Source organism: Oncorhynchus nerka, linkage group LG20 (assembly GCF_034236695.1).
Source record: "Oncorhynchus nerka isolate Pitt River linkage group LG20, Oner_Uvic_2.0, whole genome shotgun sequence".
NCBI lineage: Eukaryota > Metazoa > Chordata > Actinopteri > Salmoniformes > Salmonidae > Oncorhynchus > Oncorhynchus nerka.
The window spans coordinates 87638221-87654575 of record NC_088415.1 but is presented as its reverse complement, the minus strand read 5'-3'; the positions used below and the strand labels follow the sequence as shown (position 1 = coordinate 87654575).

The 16355-nt window shown below is 43.9% G+C and overlaps 2 protein-coding genes across 2 annotated transcripts in view; one reads left to right on the top strand and one right to left on the bottom strand.

Moving 5' to 3' along the window:
* The window catches only part of LOC115115260 (metabotropic glycine receptor-like), a 47938-nt gene extending 31583 nt beyond the window's left edge, over nucleotides 1-16355 (top strand). Inside the window, exons 4-6 of the mRNA XM_065006096.1 lie at nucleotides 10676-10781; nucleotides 11109-11255; nucleotides 12378-16355. Of these exons, the coding sequence (XP_064862168.1) occupies nucleotides 10676-10781; nucleotides 11109-11255; nucleotides 12378-14177 (2053 nt within the window). The 3' untranslated portion in view covers nucleotides 14178-16355. The remainder of the gene's footprint in view (nucleotides 1-10675; nucleotides 10782-11108; nucleotides 11256-12377) is intronic.
* LOC115115273 (macrophage mannose receptor 1-like) lies at nucleotides 6350-9961 on the bottom strand. Its single transcript, XM_029643779.2, has 2 exons — nucleotides 8606-9961; nucleotides 6350-8073 (listed from the first exon to the last, which is right to left on the bottom strand). The coding sequence occupies exons 1-2, from the start codon at nucleotides 9867-9869 to the stop codon at nucleotides 7682-7684; spliced, it is 1656 nt and encodes a 551-aa protein (XP_029499639.1). The 5' UTR covers nucleotides 9870-9961; the 3' UTR covers nucleotides 6350-7681.

The following is a 16355-nucleotide window of genomic DNA, read 5'->3' as shown; positions in this document are numbered from 1 at the left end:
AATCACACAGAATTACACATACACATAATTAAATCATAACTTGATTGCAAATGACGTCATAAAGGAAAACGTCTCTAGCGGGCGGAACAGATATGATAGCTTGTTACACAAAAGAAAAGGGGCTGGGTTTGAGTAAAGGAGCGGGAACACTGAGGAACAAAGGCGAAGCTGTGCTATCGTAAATACAGTATCTTATGCATTCTAAATTATCGCCCATTTGGAAAAGGAAAATGCAATAAATATTTACTCTGAGCTGCGCTTCGGTAGGTTGGTGGTAGATGGAAGGCCGTGTTGCCCAACCGAGTCCTTTGAAGAATGTCTTTGGTTGTCAATTGGATACGTTGTAGTAAAGTCATTGGGTGATAGACGGGATACTCTGTCTGTTCCTTCCTAACCCTCGTTGCATCTGCTGTTGCTAACTCAACGGCTAGGAGGTATCACTTCTCTAGTTATTATATGAACCATTCTGACATAGGACCGTCGTCCTACATCCTCGAAACAGGAAGTTATATTGTCGTCAAGGGCTTATATAGGAAGGGAGAGGAGGGCGTGTTTGAAAAGTTTTATAGCCCATGTCCCTTCACAGGGGAGGGCCACTGATTGAGCAGAGCCATACCTTATGAAAACCCAAATCTCACATTTTAGAAGCTAAAATCCCATTTCATCCCATCACGAATAATTTCATATTCAAACATTTAAATTGAACAACAATTCCATGTGAATCCGATAACTCTGATGTGTAGACTTTCCACTGTAGAGTTTATGTCATCTTATCATTGATAAGAATGTCTCAGATGACAACCGAACTGACATCATATTCATTAAGTACCACCGCATATGGTCAATTGTTCGGATTACCAGAATATAGTTCATTTCCCCCCCACCTACTGATGTTCCCAGAATCTCTATGTTAACCAAGGGATTTGCAAATGTAACCTCAGTAGGGTAGAGAGAGGAAAAAGGGGGGGAAGAGGTATTTATGACTGTCATAAGCCTACCCCCCAGGCCAACGTCATGACACTGGTATGTAAAGTGGTACCTAGAACATTCACCTCGAAGCTGAATGTAGAATGTGTCTGTAGTACTTAAGATCATCACCAACAGGTGGCGCCAATAAATAACTTTGAACAAAACCCAGTGAAAGGAAATGAGGCTGGAGTATGTACAGTATGACCATAAAAAAGTCCAGAGAGTCTATTGCCATGCTTATTTCAGAGAACCGCGTCAGAGGCATCAGAGAGCAGCCAGGCTGCTGGAGCCCAGCGATAAGAGCTGGCTGAGTTTGTCTAAGAGAGGGAAGGAGAGAGCGAGAGAGTCGTGATGTTTATTTTTCAACCCCGTGCCAAAAACATCCTTTTGGGATGACTAATGTGATTAATGAGGTTGAATCTCATTATCAGGGGGAACAGTTGACGGAGGGGTGGTGGGACATCGACCTCCCCGGGACCTTGACCGCCATCCCTCAGCGTTGTGATCCCCCATTGAATTAGTCGAGGATATGAAAATTCACCTGCCTCGTTTGAAGTTTGATGATGATTAATATTTCATAGACCACTTAAGTCACTCACTCCACCCAGCAAATTTAATGGGACTTTGTAACGATAAATAGTTTTTGTTGCAGTGTTTTGTGGTGTTCCTAATGTTTAGTATACTCAAGAGTATTTGATATGATCACATTCTTCCATTCTCATTTCAATTTTTTTATGATTTATTTTATTTTTTATTCAGGGGAAACAAAGTGGATACAATATAAGCTAAGCATCATATATTATAGTTAAGAAGTTTGAAAGGTCCTGAAAAGTAACTCTGAAAAGTATTTACTTTTTCACATGGCTAACTACCAGGAAGTTTGAAAAGACAGGTTGAGTGGGCGGGGAGGATATATTCATGTCAAACAACTTGGATACAGTGAGCAGTGTTGTAGTAAAATCATCTCAAGCAAATTTGGTGATACACAAAGCAACTCGAGCAACATTGAAATTGCATCAGTGATATGATCTCCCGTTTAGTATTTCTCTTGTGACACGGTTCACAGTTCCTATTCCAAGATGGCGTAGCAGTCAGACGTCTTTGTCCTGTCGTGTCGCTTGTATATATCGTTTTACATCTTTTTCGTCGCATATCCTTTAAAATATTTTGCTAAACCTCAATATCTAAATACTCTCCTGCAACCCGCCTCACCCAATGTAGCGTGGATCTGCTTTTTTCCCCCTAAAGTATTTATATTTACTTCGGATCCGGAATCCCTCAACTGAAGCTAGCCAGCTAACTACCAGCTATCAGTCAGCAAACCATTGCCAGCGGTCATCAGCTAACCTTCAGCTTGCCTGCCCGGTCTGCTAACTGCTATCCCTTGCTAACTGCTTGCTTGCTAACCCGGTCTGCTAACTGCTAGCCCCTGCTAACTGCTTGCTAACCCGGCCTGCTAACTGCAAGCTTGCCCCGGTCTACTAACTGCTAGCTGCCGGCCCCGGCCTGCTAACTGCTAGCTTACCTGCCCGGTCTGTAACTGCTAGCCCATGCTAACTGCTTGCTTGCTAACCCGGCCTGCTAACTGCTAGCTTTCCCCCGGTCTACTAGCTGCTAGCTTGTTTAGCCCCGGCCTACTAACTGTTAGCTTGTTAGCCTGCTAACTGTCTGAATCGCCGTGTCCCCAGCCAGCCCAACCACTCACTGGACCCATATGTTCACTTGGCTACGCATGCCTCTCTCTAATATCAATATGCCTTGTCCATTACTGTCCTGGTTAGTGATTACTGTCTTATTTCACTGTAGAACCTCTAGCCCTGCTCAATATGCCTTAACCAACCATGTTGTTCCACCTCCTACATATGTGATGACATCACCTGGTTTAAACATCTCTAGAGACTATATCTCTCTCTTCATTACTCAATGCCTAGGTTTACCTCCAATGTACTCACATCCTACCTTACCTTTGTCTGTACACTATGCCTTGAATCTATGCTATCGTGCCCAGAAACCTGCTCCTTTTACTCTCTGTTCTGAACGTGCTAGACGGCCAGTTCGTATAGTCTTTAGCCGTACCCTTATCCTACTTCTCCTCTGTTCCTCTGGTGATGTGGAGGTTAATCCAGGTCCTGCAGCACCTAGCTCCACTCCCACCCCCCAGGTGCTCTCATTTGTTGACTTCTGTAAACGTAAAAGCCTTGGTTTGATGCATGTTAACATTAGAAGCCTACTCCCTAAGTTTGTTTTATTCACTGCTTTAGCACACTCTGCCAACCCAGATGTCTTAGCCGTGTCTGAATCCTGGCTTAGGAAAACCACCAAAAACCCTGAAATCTCCATTGCTAACTATAACGTTTTCCGCCAAGATAGAACTGCCAAAGGGGGTGGTGTTGCAATCTACTGCAAAGATAGTAATACAGAACTCTGAAGGCTATCTAAGTCTGTACCCAAACAATTTGAAAATTCACCTTTCCAGAAACAAGTCTCTCACTGTTGTCGCTTGCTATAGACCTCCCTCTGCCCCCAGCTGCGCCCTCGATACCATATATGAATTGATTGCCCCCCATCTATCTTCTGAGCTCGTGCTACTAGGTGACCTAAACTGGGACATGCTTAACACCCCGGCCATCTTACAAACTAAGCTTGATGCCCTCAATCTCACACAAATGATCAATGAACCTACCAGGTACAACCCCAAATCAGTAAACACGGGCACCCTCATAGATGTCGTCCTAACTAATTCGCCCTCCAAATACACCTCTGCTGTTTTCAATCAAGATCTCAGCGATCACTGCCTCATTGCCTGCATCCGTAATGGGTCTGCGACCAAACGACCACCCCTCATCACTGTCAAACGCTCCCTGAAACACTTCTGCGAGCAGGCCTTTCTAATCGACCTGGCCGGGGTATCCTGGAATGACATTGACCTTATCCTGTCAGTAGATGATGCCTGGCTATTCTTTAAAAGTGCCTTCCTCACCATCTTAAATAAGCATGCCCCTCTCAAAAAATGTAGAACTAGGAATAGATATAGTCCTTGGTTCACTCCAGACCTGTCTGCCCTTGACCAGCACAAAAACATCCTGTGGCGTTCTGCATTAGCATTGAATAGCCCCCGTGATATGCAACTTTTCAGGGAAGTTAGGAACAAATATACACAGGCAGTTAGAAAAGCTAAGGCAAGCTTTTTCAAACAGAAATGTGCATCCTGTAGTACTAACTCCAAAAAAAGTTCTGGAACACTGTAAAGTCCATGGAGAATAAGAGCACTTCCTCCCAGCTGCCCGCTGCTCTGAGGCTAGGAAACACTGTCACCACCGATAAATACACTATAATTGAGAATTTCAATAAGCATTTCTTTTCGGCTGGCCATGCTTTCCACATGGCTACCCCTACCCCGGTCAACTGCCCGGCACCCTCCACAGCAACCCGCCAAAGCCCCCACCATTTCTCCTTTACCAAAATCCAGATAGCTGATGTTCTGAAAGAGCTGCAAAATCTGGACCCCTACAAATCAGCCGGGCTAGACAATCTGTACCCTCTCTTTCTAAAATGATCTGCCGAAATTGTTGCAACCCCTATTACTAGCCTGTTCAACCTCTCTCGTATCGTCTGAGATTCCCAAAGATTGGAAAGCTGCCGCGGTCATCCCCCTCTTCAAAGGGGGAGACACTCTAGACACAAACTGCTACAGACCTATATCTATCCTACCCTGTCTTTCTAAGGTCTTCGAAAGCCAAGTTAACAAACAGATTACTGACCATTTCGAATCCCACCATACCTTCTCCGCTATGCAATCTGGTTTCAGAGCTGGTCATGGGTGCACCTCAGCCACGCTCAAGGTTCTAAACGACATCATATTCGCCATCGATAAGAGACATTACTGTGCAGCCGTATTCATTGAACTGGCCAAGGCTTTCGACTCTGTCAATCACAACATTCTTATTAGCAGACTCGACAGCCTTGGTTTCTCAAATGATTGCCTCGCCTGGTTTACCAACTACTTCTCTGATAGAGTTCAGTGTGTCAAGTCGTGAACCCTGGGTGTGCCACAGGGTTCAATTCTCGGGCCGACTCTCTTTTCTGTATACATCAATGATATTGCTCTTGCTGCTGGTGATTCTCTGATCCACCTCTACACAGACGTCACCATTCTGTATACTTCTGGCCCCTCCTTGGACATTGTGTTAACTAACCTCCAGACGAGCTTTAATGCCATTCAACTCTCCTTCCATGGCCTCCAACTGCTCTTAAACGCAAGTAAAACTAAATGCATGCTATTCAATCGATCAATCGATCACTGCTCGCCCATCCAGCATCACTACTCAGGACGGCTCTGACTTAGAATACGTGGACAACTACAAATACCTGGGTGTCTGGTTAGACTGTAAACCCTCCTTCCAGACTCACATTAAGTATCTCCAATCCAAAATTAAATGTAGAATCGGCTTCCTATATCGCAACAAAGCATCCTTCACTCATGCTGCCAAACATACCCTCGTAAAACTGACCATCCTACCGATCCTCGACTTCTGTGATGTCATCTATAAAATAGCCTCCAACACTCTACTCAACAAACTGGATGCAGTCTATCACAGTGCCATCCGTTTTGTCACCAAAACCCCATACACTACCCACCATTGCGACCTGTACGCTCTCGTTGGTTGGCCCTCGCTTCATACTCGTCGCTGGTCACCATAGCAGCACCCACTCGTAGCACGCGCTCCAGCAGGTATATCTCACTGGTCACCCCCAAAGCCAATTCCTCCTTTGGTCGTCTTTCCTTCCAGTTCTCTGCTGCCCATGACTGGAACGAATTGCAAAAATCTCCAAAGCTGGAGACTCACATCTCCCTCACTAGCTTTAAGCACCAGCTGTCAGAGCAGCTTACAGATCACTGCACCTGTACATAGCCCATCTGTAAACAGCCCATCTATCTACCTACCTCATCCCCATACTGGTATTTATTTATTTATTTTGCTCCTTTGCACCCCAGTATCTCTACTTGCACATTCATCTTCTGCCGATCTACCATTTCAGTGTTTAATTGCTATATTGTAATTACTTTGCCACCATGGCCTATTTATTTCCTTAACTTACCTCATTTGCAATCACTGTATATAGACTTTTTGTTTTCTTTTGTTCTACTGTATTATTGACTGTATGTTTTGTTTATTCCATGTGTAACTCTGTGTTGTTGTATGTGTCGAATTGCTACTCTTTATCTTGGCCAGGTCGCAGTTGCAAATGAGAACTTGTTCTCAACTAGCCTACCTGGTAAAATAAAGGTGTTCTCAACTAGCCTACCTGGTAAAATAAAGGTGAAATAAATAAATAAATAAACAGCAGCACTGACGAATGTGTTGACTTGACAACTGCGTTGGAGTTTTGAGTGACTTTATCAATGTAGAAGCAACAGTCATTTTTCATACTTTGATCTGGCTTCCTTCAAATATCATCCAATTTAATATAAAACATGACCTTTAAATACATTTTTAACAATCTATGAAATATTTTTTTTTATTACACAGCAACTTGACAGATATATATATTTATATATTTTTTGCCACATTGGCGATGGATCAATAATCAACAAAACAGTAAAACAATCATTTAACCAAAAATAAAGAGTTCAAAACAGCATCAAAATATGACATTGAATCAATCAAACGTCACATACTCACACACACCAATACAATTGACACTAAAAGGACAGTCAAATTGAACATCAACAATGATCATCCAGGTCTATATGTGATTGAAAGACTAATAAAATGTTTAGACAAATATGTGAAAAGGATGTGAATAAACAACCTCAAAAGATAAAACAGTATAACAAGATTATTATATATTTTTTTAACCTTAAACATAATCTATAAAAATCTAATAATTTATTAAATCACACACACAATACAACATAATGTCAAACAAAAAAAGTTGTAAAGTTACAATCGTGAAAATGTATTGTTAAAACAAGAGGCCTCCCGGAACTTTAAAGACCCTCACTCCCTTCGGTCTCAACATAGACTTTTAATCTGAAGCCATTCTTGTGATTATTGTGATTTTTCTGTTCATTGTAAAACGTTTGTTGGCTGATGTAGCTGAATTGTATCTATGATCGTATATCCATTTTTTTACATGTTCTATTTATATCTGTAAATCGACCAATGATATCAAGCCACACCCAGCCATGATTACAGAGACAACTAGTGACACGCAGTGTTTGTCATTATACCCTGATGAAGACAGCTTGTCTGTCCAAACGTTGGTTATTAAATTATTACATCTGAGCTCCTAGAGTGTGATGCTTTTCTTTTTCAAAAGCTACGACAGCAACATGCTTCCAGAAAGTTCTATGAATGAAAATATATAGATCTGAAGACTGAGGGTCGGTTTCCCCAGACACAGATTAAGCCTAGACATGGACTAAAAATAATTCTAAATGGAGATTTTTCTCTGCTTTTTTTAGTCCAGGACTAGGCCAAACCCATGTCTGGGAATGGTACCCTGCTAGAGCTGGGTCCAGATTCTACTACCTTGGTCCAGATTCTACTACCTTGGTCCAGATTCTACTACTTTGGTCCAGATTCTACTACCTTGGTCCAGATTCTACTACCTTGGTCCAGATTCTACTACTTTGGTCCAGATTCTACTACCTTGGTCCAGATTCTACTACCTTGGTCCAGATTCTACTACCTTGGTCCAGATTCTACTACCGTGGTCCAGATTCTAGTTTTTTCTTAGAGGTGCAGATGAAGTTGAGCTCTTCTGTGTCAGGCAGCCTGACCCACTGGTGTCTTCCATCTTTCTCTACCGCCCCGGTTCTCCTCACTCCGGTTTTCATACAGTCCTCCATGACGGTCCCGTTTCCCGAAGCCCAGTTGTTGTAGCAGGTGGACTCTCCACTGACCCAGAACCAGATGTTCAAAGTGCAGGTGAAGCGCAAGCCCAGCCACACATGAGGAGTGGAGGCTCTCTTGGCCTGGGCCTCCACCCATCTCTGGACCTTGTGAGAGTAGACAGAGACCAGGTCGCTGTGGTGCTCTTTGCAGTAGGCCAGGGCGTCTTTCCACGTCTTATTCTGATGGATCAAGATCACCTTATCTGAGGAAAAAAAACGAGTTTGTGATATTATAACACAACCTTTTTCAAACCTCTCCTCGGGGACCCCAGCCATACCATGCATTTGATTTATTCTAGATCGAGCACACCTGATTCAACTTGTCAACTAATCATCAAGCCCTTAAATCAGGTGAATCAGGTGAATCAGGTGAACTAGTTAAGGGTTAAAACAAAATAGTTTAAATGTCTAGAGGTCCCAGAGGAGAGGTGTGTAAAATCTTGTTATAACACACATTCAGTGGTGTAGCTGTAGTTTACTCCATGCTATAACTCAGCAACATTAGAGATGCCATTGGGGTTGCCTAGTGGTCAGAGCGTTGGACTAGTAACCGGAAGGTTGCAAGTTCAAATCCCCGAGCTGACAAGTTACAAATCTGTCGTTCTGCCCCTGAACAGGCAGTTAACCCACTGTTCCGTCATTGAAAATAAGAATTTGTTCTTAACTGACTTGCCTAGTTAATTAAAGGTAAAAAAATATATATATAATAAATAAACAGAGGAGGGGGTCACTCACTGTGGTAGCAGAAGAAAGGTTGTTTTTCATCACACTTCTGAAAACCCCAACGCCCGGAATAGTTCATAAATGTCACAGCACAGGTCTGATTCCCTCCGGTGTTATCGTGTTGTCTCTCATGCCAGTTTCTGAATGAGCAGTTACTCTGGTCCGACCACTTCCAGAAGCCTCTGAACAGGCCAATCCACACACTATCACCACTAGCCATTCTAATTATCTCCTCGTTCTCAGTCTGGTTCCTCACACTGGCCAGGTCTGTGTGATTCTCCCTACAGTACATCTGAGCATCTCTCCAAGTCATCTGAGTATTATTAATAAAATGGAATTTCGTACCAGAACTGTTCAGTCTGTCATAGCAGATAAATGCATGTGAATTGTTGCAATCAGATGTATTCCATTGGCCACCGCTGCTCATCATCACACAGTCCTCGTTCCCTTCCCTGTTATTTGGTTCGTCTCGGCTCCAGTTGAAATATCCCTCACTGCAATCATTGTCTGACCACTGCCACTCTCCCTTCCCGTCTCCCTTCTTTAACCCTATCCAGGCTGCTTCAGTATAATCACTGTGTACAGCTTTCATCTGTCTGTCCAAGTCCTCCACGTTGTCTATGGTGGCCAGGTCCGTGTACCACTGTCTGCAGTAACTCTGTGCTTCAGTCCAGGTCTTATTTTGGTTCACAAACTGATACTCGTCATGAGAGAGGCATGTTTCAGATGAACAGTGTCCCGCTAGACTGCCATATACCTCCACCTCACACAGAGTGAGAATTTTATTATTGCCACGGATGATCACACTGACATAGTGTCCCTCCATCTCTTTACACTGGAAGGTCTGGTTCTGTCCTGCTGAGATGCTGGAGATGCCTGTACATGTGGGGTTGTTGTTGCCGTTGTTCTCCAGTGAATTACCAATATGAATCTCTGAACCATTGAGCCTCTCAGGATTGCTGTTTCTGTTGGTGATTACAACACGAGTCACTTTGTACACATCCAGCAGGTTCACTCTCCACCAGGGGTTGGTCTCCGACATTGTGTGGGTGCAGGATCCATTGTCGGCGTTTGGGTCTTTGTTCCCGTCAATGGCATTACAAGCTTTCACATCATTAACATTAGTATTAACAGCAGAGTACTGTGATGACTGAGTGGCCACTCCTTGTAACGCAACGTTTACTGTTGAGGTGCTGCTCATCTGGGCTAATAATGCAACTCCCATTAAAGAGCAGAGAGATAGACTCCACTGCATGGTTAGTGGTGGAGGCTTCATTCAATCATCTGTCCTCTGTTCGATTTGAAGTTCTCTCTGTGTCTCTCTCACTCGTTCTGTACATCCGTCACCTTTACTTGCCGATATATCATCCTTTGTACACAATGAAACTCTTTCATGATTCATATCCTGGAATATACAGCCTGCTGTACCTAGCCAGACCTTTATCTATGCTATGCAAAGCAATGTTTGGTAGTTTGAGTACATGCTGTTTTCCTTTGGTTTTCCACGCCGTTGGTTGCTCCATGCAAATAATGGATATTTTAGGTTTTGTTTGTGGTAACAGGGTGAGAGTATGCGTCCCTCTCCTATTCAAATAGATTTCTACTCTTCCTCTTTCAAATCATTTAACCAATGACCGATACTCAGTAACCGAAACTCATTGAGTCGGGGAGAACAACAGAATAGAAAGACACTTTGTAAAGAAAGATAAATCCATAAGCTAAAAAAAATGGGGAAAAAAGGGATCAAGTCCAATCTTATGTCTTCGTAGTGAGGGTGGTAGCTCTTCGTCCCTGAGCTTCCTGGCTACTCATGTCAGATAGTGAAGATCTTGTGTAGTGGATGTGAAACTCCTCCGTAGAATGTTGACTGGAGTACATCGGTCACATCACCTAACCGGAGATTTAGAAGCCAACTGTTGCTCCCAGAGTCTCTTTCTCTGTTGGCTAAGACAGTTGGCTTTGAGTGGCGTCTTTTTGTGCAGAAGGTTGTGAGTTCCAGCCACAGCTCGTGGCAGAATATAATGTACTCTGTTACACTTAGATAATAGTGTCCTAATAAAACCTGTTGGTCTTTATCGGCAGGTTCACTCTGGCTCCTCAGTGGCACCCTGACTGGATGCTCATGTTGGTCTTCACTCACACACACCTCACCGTGACTGTGTCTTTGGGGCTGCTGTTTGTACCAAAGGTAACCCTGCTCTCTCTCCTGTCACTTTTCCCTGAATACATAACCAGTACATTAAACAGCTTCGATAGTGGTTATCGTACTGTAATTTAAATGCACTTCTGGGTATTTCATCTCTTCAGTCCTGTGGGAGAACTTTTAAACACTTTCGCTGAGTGGGGAATAAACCGTTCATTTCTAAAGTCTTAATTAGAATCCTCAGAAGTAGAAAACAATGGGATCAATCTTGTCTGTGGGCGACATGTCTCTCCAAGACACACACACTGTGGGAAAGTGCACCAGAACATTTGAAATAATATCACTCTGTCTGTTTTTTCCCCCTCTCGTTAGTGTCTGTCCACAGTGACCCAGGCGAGTGATGACATTGCCACTGAAACCTATGAAGAGGAGCTGGACATGGGCCGGTCCGGGTCCTACCTCAACAGCAGCATCACCTCAGCCTGGAGCGAACACAGCCTGGACCCCGAAGACATACGGGTGAGCAGGGTCCCTCACTTTTTTTTCTCTGTTCTGTAAACTTCATTTGTTCTGGTTTTCAAGTTCTCAAGTTTTAATGTCATGGGTGAAAGACTCCCATAGTGAATGGAGAATGGCAAATGGAGAATGGTGAATGGAGAATCCATCGAGTTGGATCTTGTCCGAGAGCCGTGTTTCATAAAAGCAGAGAATATTGCAGTTTTGAGAGTCCCGTTGGTAGCAAATCCGCGATCGGATGTCATCCATCTTATTATCAAGTGATTGGCCAGTAGAATGGAGGGTGGAGAGGTGGCCGGTTCTCCCTTCCCTTTAATCTCGCCAGTTTCCCCCCTCTCTTGCCTCTGTAACGTCGGCGTTTCCTCTTGGGTAGCCTGGAAATTGGGTCACAGAAAGGTCACAGAAAGGTTCCAGAGCAGATGAGGGGAAGTTAAAGCCTGAATTGAGGTAATTAACTGCCGATCTGATGTTAAAAAGGTATTGTCGGTTTTAAGAAATGATAGCGGATACTTTTAGAGAAAATAAAGTAAAAATAAACAACAAAATAATCACAAAATAGCAAAGTCTGGTCGGAGCTTACAAACGGCAGCCATCCAGTATGGCGCCAAGATTTTCACATCTTTACAGTGTAGAGACTGTTTAGATTAAGCACCCATTTGCTGTTTTGTTTGGGAACATTCAGAATTGTAATAATTAGTCATTCAAATGTAATTTGTATAACGCTTTTCATTACAAAGAAATATGCAGCTTCCTAGATTTGATAAAAGGGCGATGGTGTCCGATTTGGTTTTGATGTATACTTGAGTATCAGCAAAGCAGTGAAAGTTGATGATTTAATGTCTGAGGAGTTAGGTGAGTGGGAGCGTGTAGATTAAAACAGGATTGGCCCCAACACTGAACCCTGTGGGAAGTCGCTACCTTGTGGCAACATTCCGGTCTGTCAAGGAAATGGATCATGGTTAGTTTGGGTTGTGTCTGTGATGTGTCTGTGATGTCAATTTATGTCTCTAGAGCAACAACAAAATATTTGCATTGATCAAGCATTGTTTTCTCATCCACTTCCTTCCTTCTCTCTCTCTCTCTCTCTCTCTCTATCCCAACCCATCCTCTGTGTCATCATTGTAGGACGAGCTCAAGAAGCTTTACGCCCAACTGGAAGTCTACAAGCGCAAGAAGATGCTGGCCAACAACCCACACCTGCAGAAGAAGCGCAGCTCCAAGAAGGGCCTGGGCCGCTCTCTCATGAGGCGCCTCACTGAGATCCCGGAGACCTTGCACCGACATGGCAGCTATGGCAGCCGTGAGGAACGTGAGGGTAGCGAGCACGGGAGCAACCGCAGCACCCTTCGACGGAATCCCTTCGACTCGTCCCATTCAGGTCACAAGTCCAGGGAAGACTCTTTGAAGAACAAAGTTCTGGGCCTGAATAAGTCACACAGCTACGACCACGTTTGTGACCAAGCTAAGGAAACTGCCGGCGGAGAGGGCTTGGGTGCTGACAAAATGGACACCGGCGATGGTCCCTTGCTGGGATCTCTCATTAGGAGGCAGGTTAAAAAGTCACCGGAGCCTGCCCCAAAGGTGGAACCTGCCGAGTCAGTGCCCTTGGTCTGCAAGTCGGCCAGCGCGCACAACTTCACAGCGGACAAAAAGCCCATTCAGCTGAGGACGTCCATCATGCAGAAGTCACTGAGTGTCATCACCAGTGCCAAAGAGAAGATGCCCGGGCTCACCAGCAAGACCCATAGCGCAGAGGATGCCAGCAAGAAGGGACTCAAGGGGCGCGATGGGAGGATGCTGTCTGAGGTGGACGAGATGGAGTGTTATCCTAAGATGATCATCAGCCAGTCGGTAGAGTACTCCAGGACACCCATGGCCAAGATGGGCATCATGAAGCAGCAGGTGAGTGGCAGCCAGCCGTCCATCAATACAGAGAGGAACCTGTATGACCTCTCCGAGGTGTGCTCTTGGGATGTGGAGGACCCCCCAACCCCATCGGATGGAAGGTCCCAGAAGCATGTGTCCATTGCTCCGGGAGAGACCACCACGGTCCACAGGGGTGATGGTGGTGGTGGCACGGGTACCACCAAGGGCAGTCGCTCCCAACAGAAGCAGCAGAGAACCGCAGGACAATCGCCTGCAGGCCGACAGCGCTCCAAAGACAAGGGGTGTGAACGAGATGAGCCCAGAGAAACAAGGAAGCCCAGGTCTCCCAGATCTCCACTCCTGCTCAAACCGGAGGTGTGCCCCTGGGCCTTTGAGGTGCAGCCGATGTTGGGAGGCGATTCAGACTCCATCTCTCCAGAGAGGATCAGACGTAAGAGGAGCGTCACACCAACTGATGGGAAGCCCAAGATCCTCCACTCAGACTACTCCAAATCCACAGGGAGTCTGCTGCAGCCGCCCACCCTGATGTTGGACATCTGTCCCTGGGACTACAATGAAGCCCCAGCCCCGCCTTCCCCCAGCCAGGAGAAGACCTGCTCCAGTCCCACGGCTCACTCCAAGCGGAAACGAAAAGGTTCGTGCTCCTCCAAAGAAAGGGGAGAGAGGGGTGAGAGAGAGAAAGGAGGGAGGGACAAGGAGGAGGAGAAGCAGCACAGGTCAAAGAGCAAGGAGAGCTCCTCCAGCAGGCCCTCGGAAAGACCACGTGTCAGCCAATCCTCAGAGGGTGTTCCGGTCACCATGCCAACATCTGGGAGACGGAGGAGCTCAACGAGAGACCCGGAGGCGTCGAAGAACAAGAGGGTAGAGACGTGCCCGTGGGAGGTAGAGGACACGCATGCCAGCGTAGCACAGACAAAGCCTTCTCCAGCGAAAGAAAACTCTTTGAGTTCTAATAACAAACAACCTGTTAGCACTGCTAAAAGGGTTGACGTTTGCCCCTGGGATTTTGAAGACAATGGGTCAGAGAAAAGTGCATGATAATCAAAATGATAGACTATGTGTTTTGTATTCACGACACAAATGCTTTGCAAACTGGGTTTTAAAGATAAGGGTGGGAAAAACAGTTGTACTGTGGTTATGACTAAATCATTTTGTGAAGTAAAACATGCAATACGGTCTGTTAAAGCATTCCAAACAAAGTATTTGTTCAAATACAAAGTCCTGTTGTTAGTTGTGCAGCTTAAAGTCACTATCCGCAATGTAGAGAAATGTTTAGTCAGCACTATTTGCTTGTACATTTGCTCAGTTTGCAGTTTTGCTCCATTTGTCACACTCTTTAATACATTAAACACGTCCTTACTACCTGTGAGGGAATTTACACTGAATGAATTACAGACAACAATCTGATTTAGACAGGTTTGTACAAGAACGTGGGACTGATTTAACCAGTCCATTTTTGTAAACAACTAATTGATGATGTTGCCACATGATCCATTATACTGGACTGGAGTTCTCTTTTGTCTGTATCCTGCAACTGGGTCATTCCAATATTCTAGACTGGAGTTCTCTTTTGTCTGTTTCCTGCACCTGGGTCATTCCAACATTCTAGACTGGAGTTCTCTTTTGTCTGTATCCTGCACCTGGGTCATTCCAATATTCTAGACTGGAGTTCTCTTTTGTCTGTATCCTGCACCTGGGTCATTCCAATATTCTAGACTGGAGTTCTCTTTTGTCTGTTTCCTGCACCTGGGTCATTCCAATATTCTAAACTGGAGTTCTCTTTTGTCTGTATCCTGCACCTGGGTCATTCCAATATTCTAAACTGGAGTCCTCTTTTGTCTGTATCCTGCACCTGGGTCATTCTTGTCAAGTAGTGTTGGTCATCGGGAAGTGTATAATATAACTTCCATATGAAGCACAGTGCACAGATAAGTATACTGTTAATTCTGGGGCCTTATAGATTATACAATTTGAAGTGTTGAGTAGGAGAAATAGCTACATTGGTGCACCATACATAGTTACCACTTGCGTAGCAACACGAGGATGCATCCCATTAAGGAAGTGTATCTATTTGGTCTCCTTCCAGTCAAATATGCTTTGTGTTCGTACAAAAAAACGAACTAAAGTTTATCTTTGATGCATACATTTTGTAAAACTGCTATAGAATGTGACAGAGCACTTCCAGAAATTGCTTTGTTGTCAATTCATTAATTTACATCCAAAATGCTACAGCATTTGGTAATGGACATTTTTTTGCAACAGAAACAAACATTTCTTATTGGACAAGTTCAACTTAGTCCCTCCCCTGTTTCAGTCTGTTTTTCTCCAATTGGCTTCCTAGTGAGTAAAACCCAGCTAATCCGTAACACAGTTCTTCTTGGAAAAAGTACCCAATTGTCATAATTGAGTAAATGTAAAGATACCTTATTGGAAAATGACTCGTGTAAAAGTGAAAGTCACCCAGTAAAACAGTACTTGAGTAAAAGTCTAAAAGTATTTGGTTTTAAATATACTTAAGTATCAAAAGTAAAAAGTATAAATAATTTCAAATTGCTTATATTAAGCAAGCCAAACGACACAATATCTTGTTTTTATTTATTTACGGATAGCCAGGAGAACACTCCACCACTCAGACATAATTTACAAATGAAACATTTATGTTTAGTGAATCCGCCAGATCAGAGGAAGTAGGGATGACCAGGGAGATTTTCTTGATGAGTGTGTGATTGGACCATTTTCCTGTCCTGCTAAGTATTCAAATGTAACAAGTATTTGTGGGGTTTCTGGATAAATGTATGGAGTAAAAAAAAGTAAATTATTGTCTTTAGGAATATAGTGAAGTAAAAGTACAAATTGTCAAAAACATAAATAGTAAAGTATAGATATCCCCCAAAAAATGACTTAAGTAAGTACTTTATGAAGTATTTGTACTTTAAGTACTTCACACCACTGATTCCGCTGTATCCATTAATGCTACAGTGACTTCTGCATGACAGTAAACATATTGGCCCAACGTCTCACTGCTCTTAGCAAACTCTGCTCTGTTATAACCTGTTTGTTGAGTGAACTTGTACCGCTGTCGTCTTATTACTATAATGCTTGGTAACACTGCTGTTGCATCCCACATAGGAATATTTATATTGTACATTTATATTGTGTTCTGTTGTAATCGCATGTACATAACTCCCCCCCTTAAACCTGCAATAAATATTTATA

Coding starts and splice junctions, on each gene's coding strand:
- LOC115115273 (XM_029643779.2), bottom strand. CDS start 9,869: ATGAAGCCTCCACCACTAACCATGCAGTGGAGTCTATCTCTCTGCTCT. Junction 8,074..8,605: donor ACCTTTCTTCTGCTACCACA/GTGAGTGACCCC, acceptor TTTTTTCCTCAG/ATAAGGTGATCTTGATCCAT.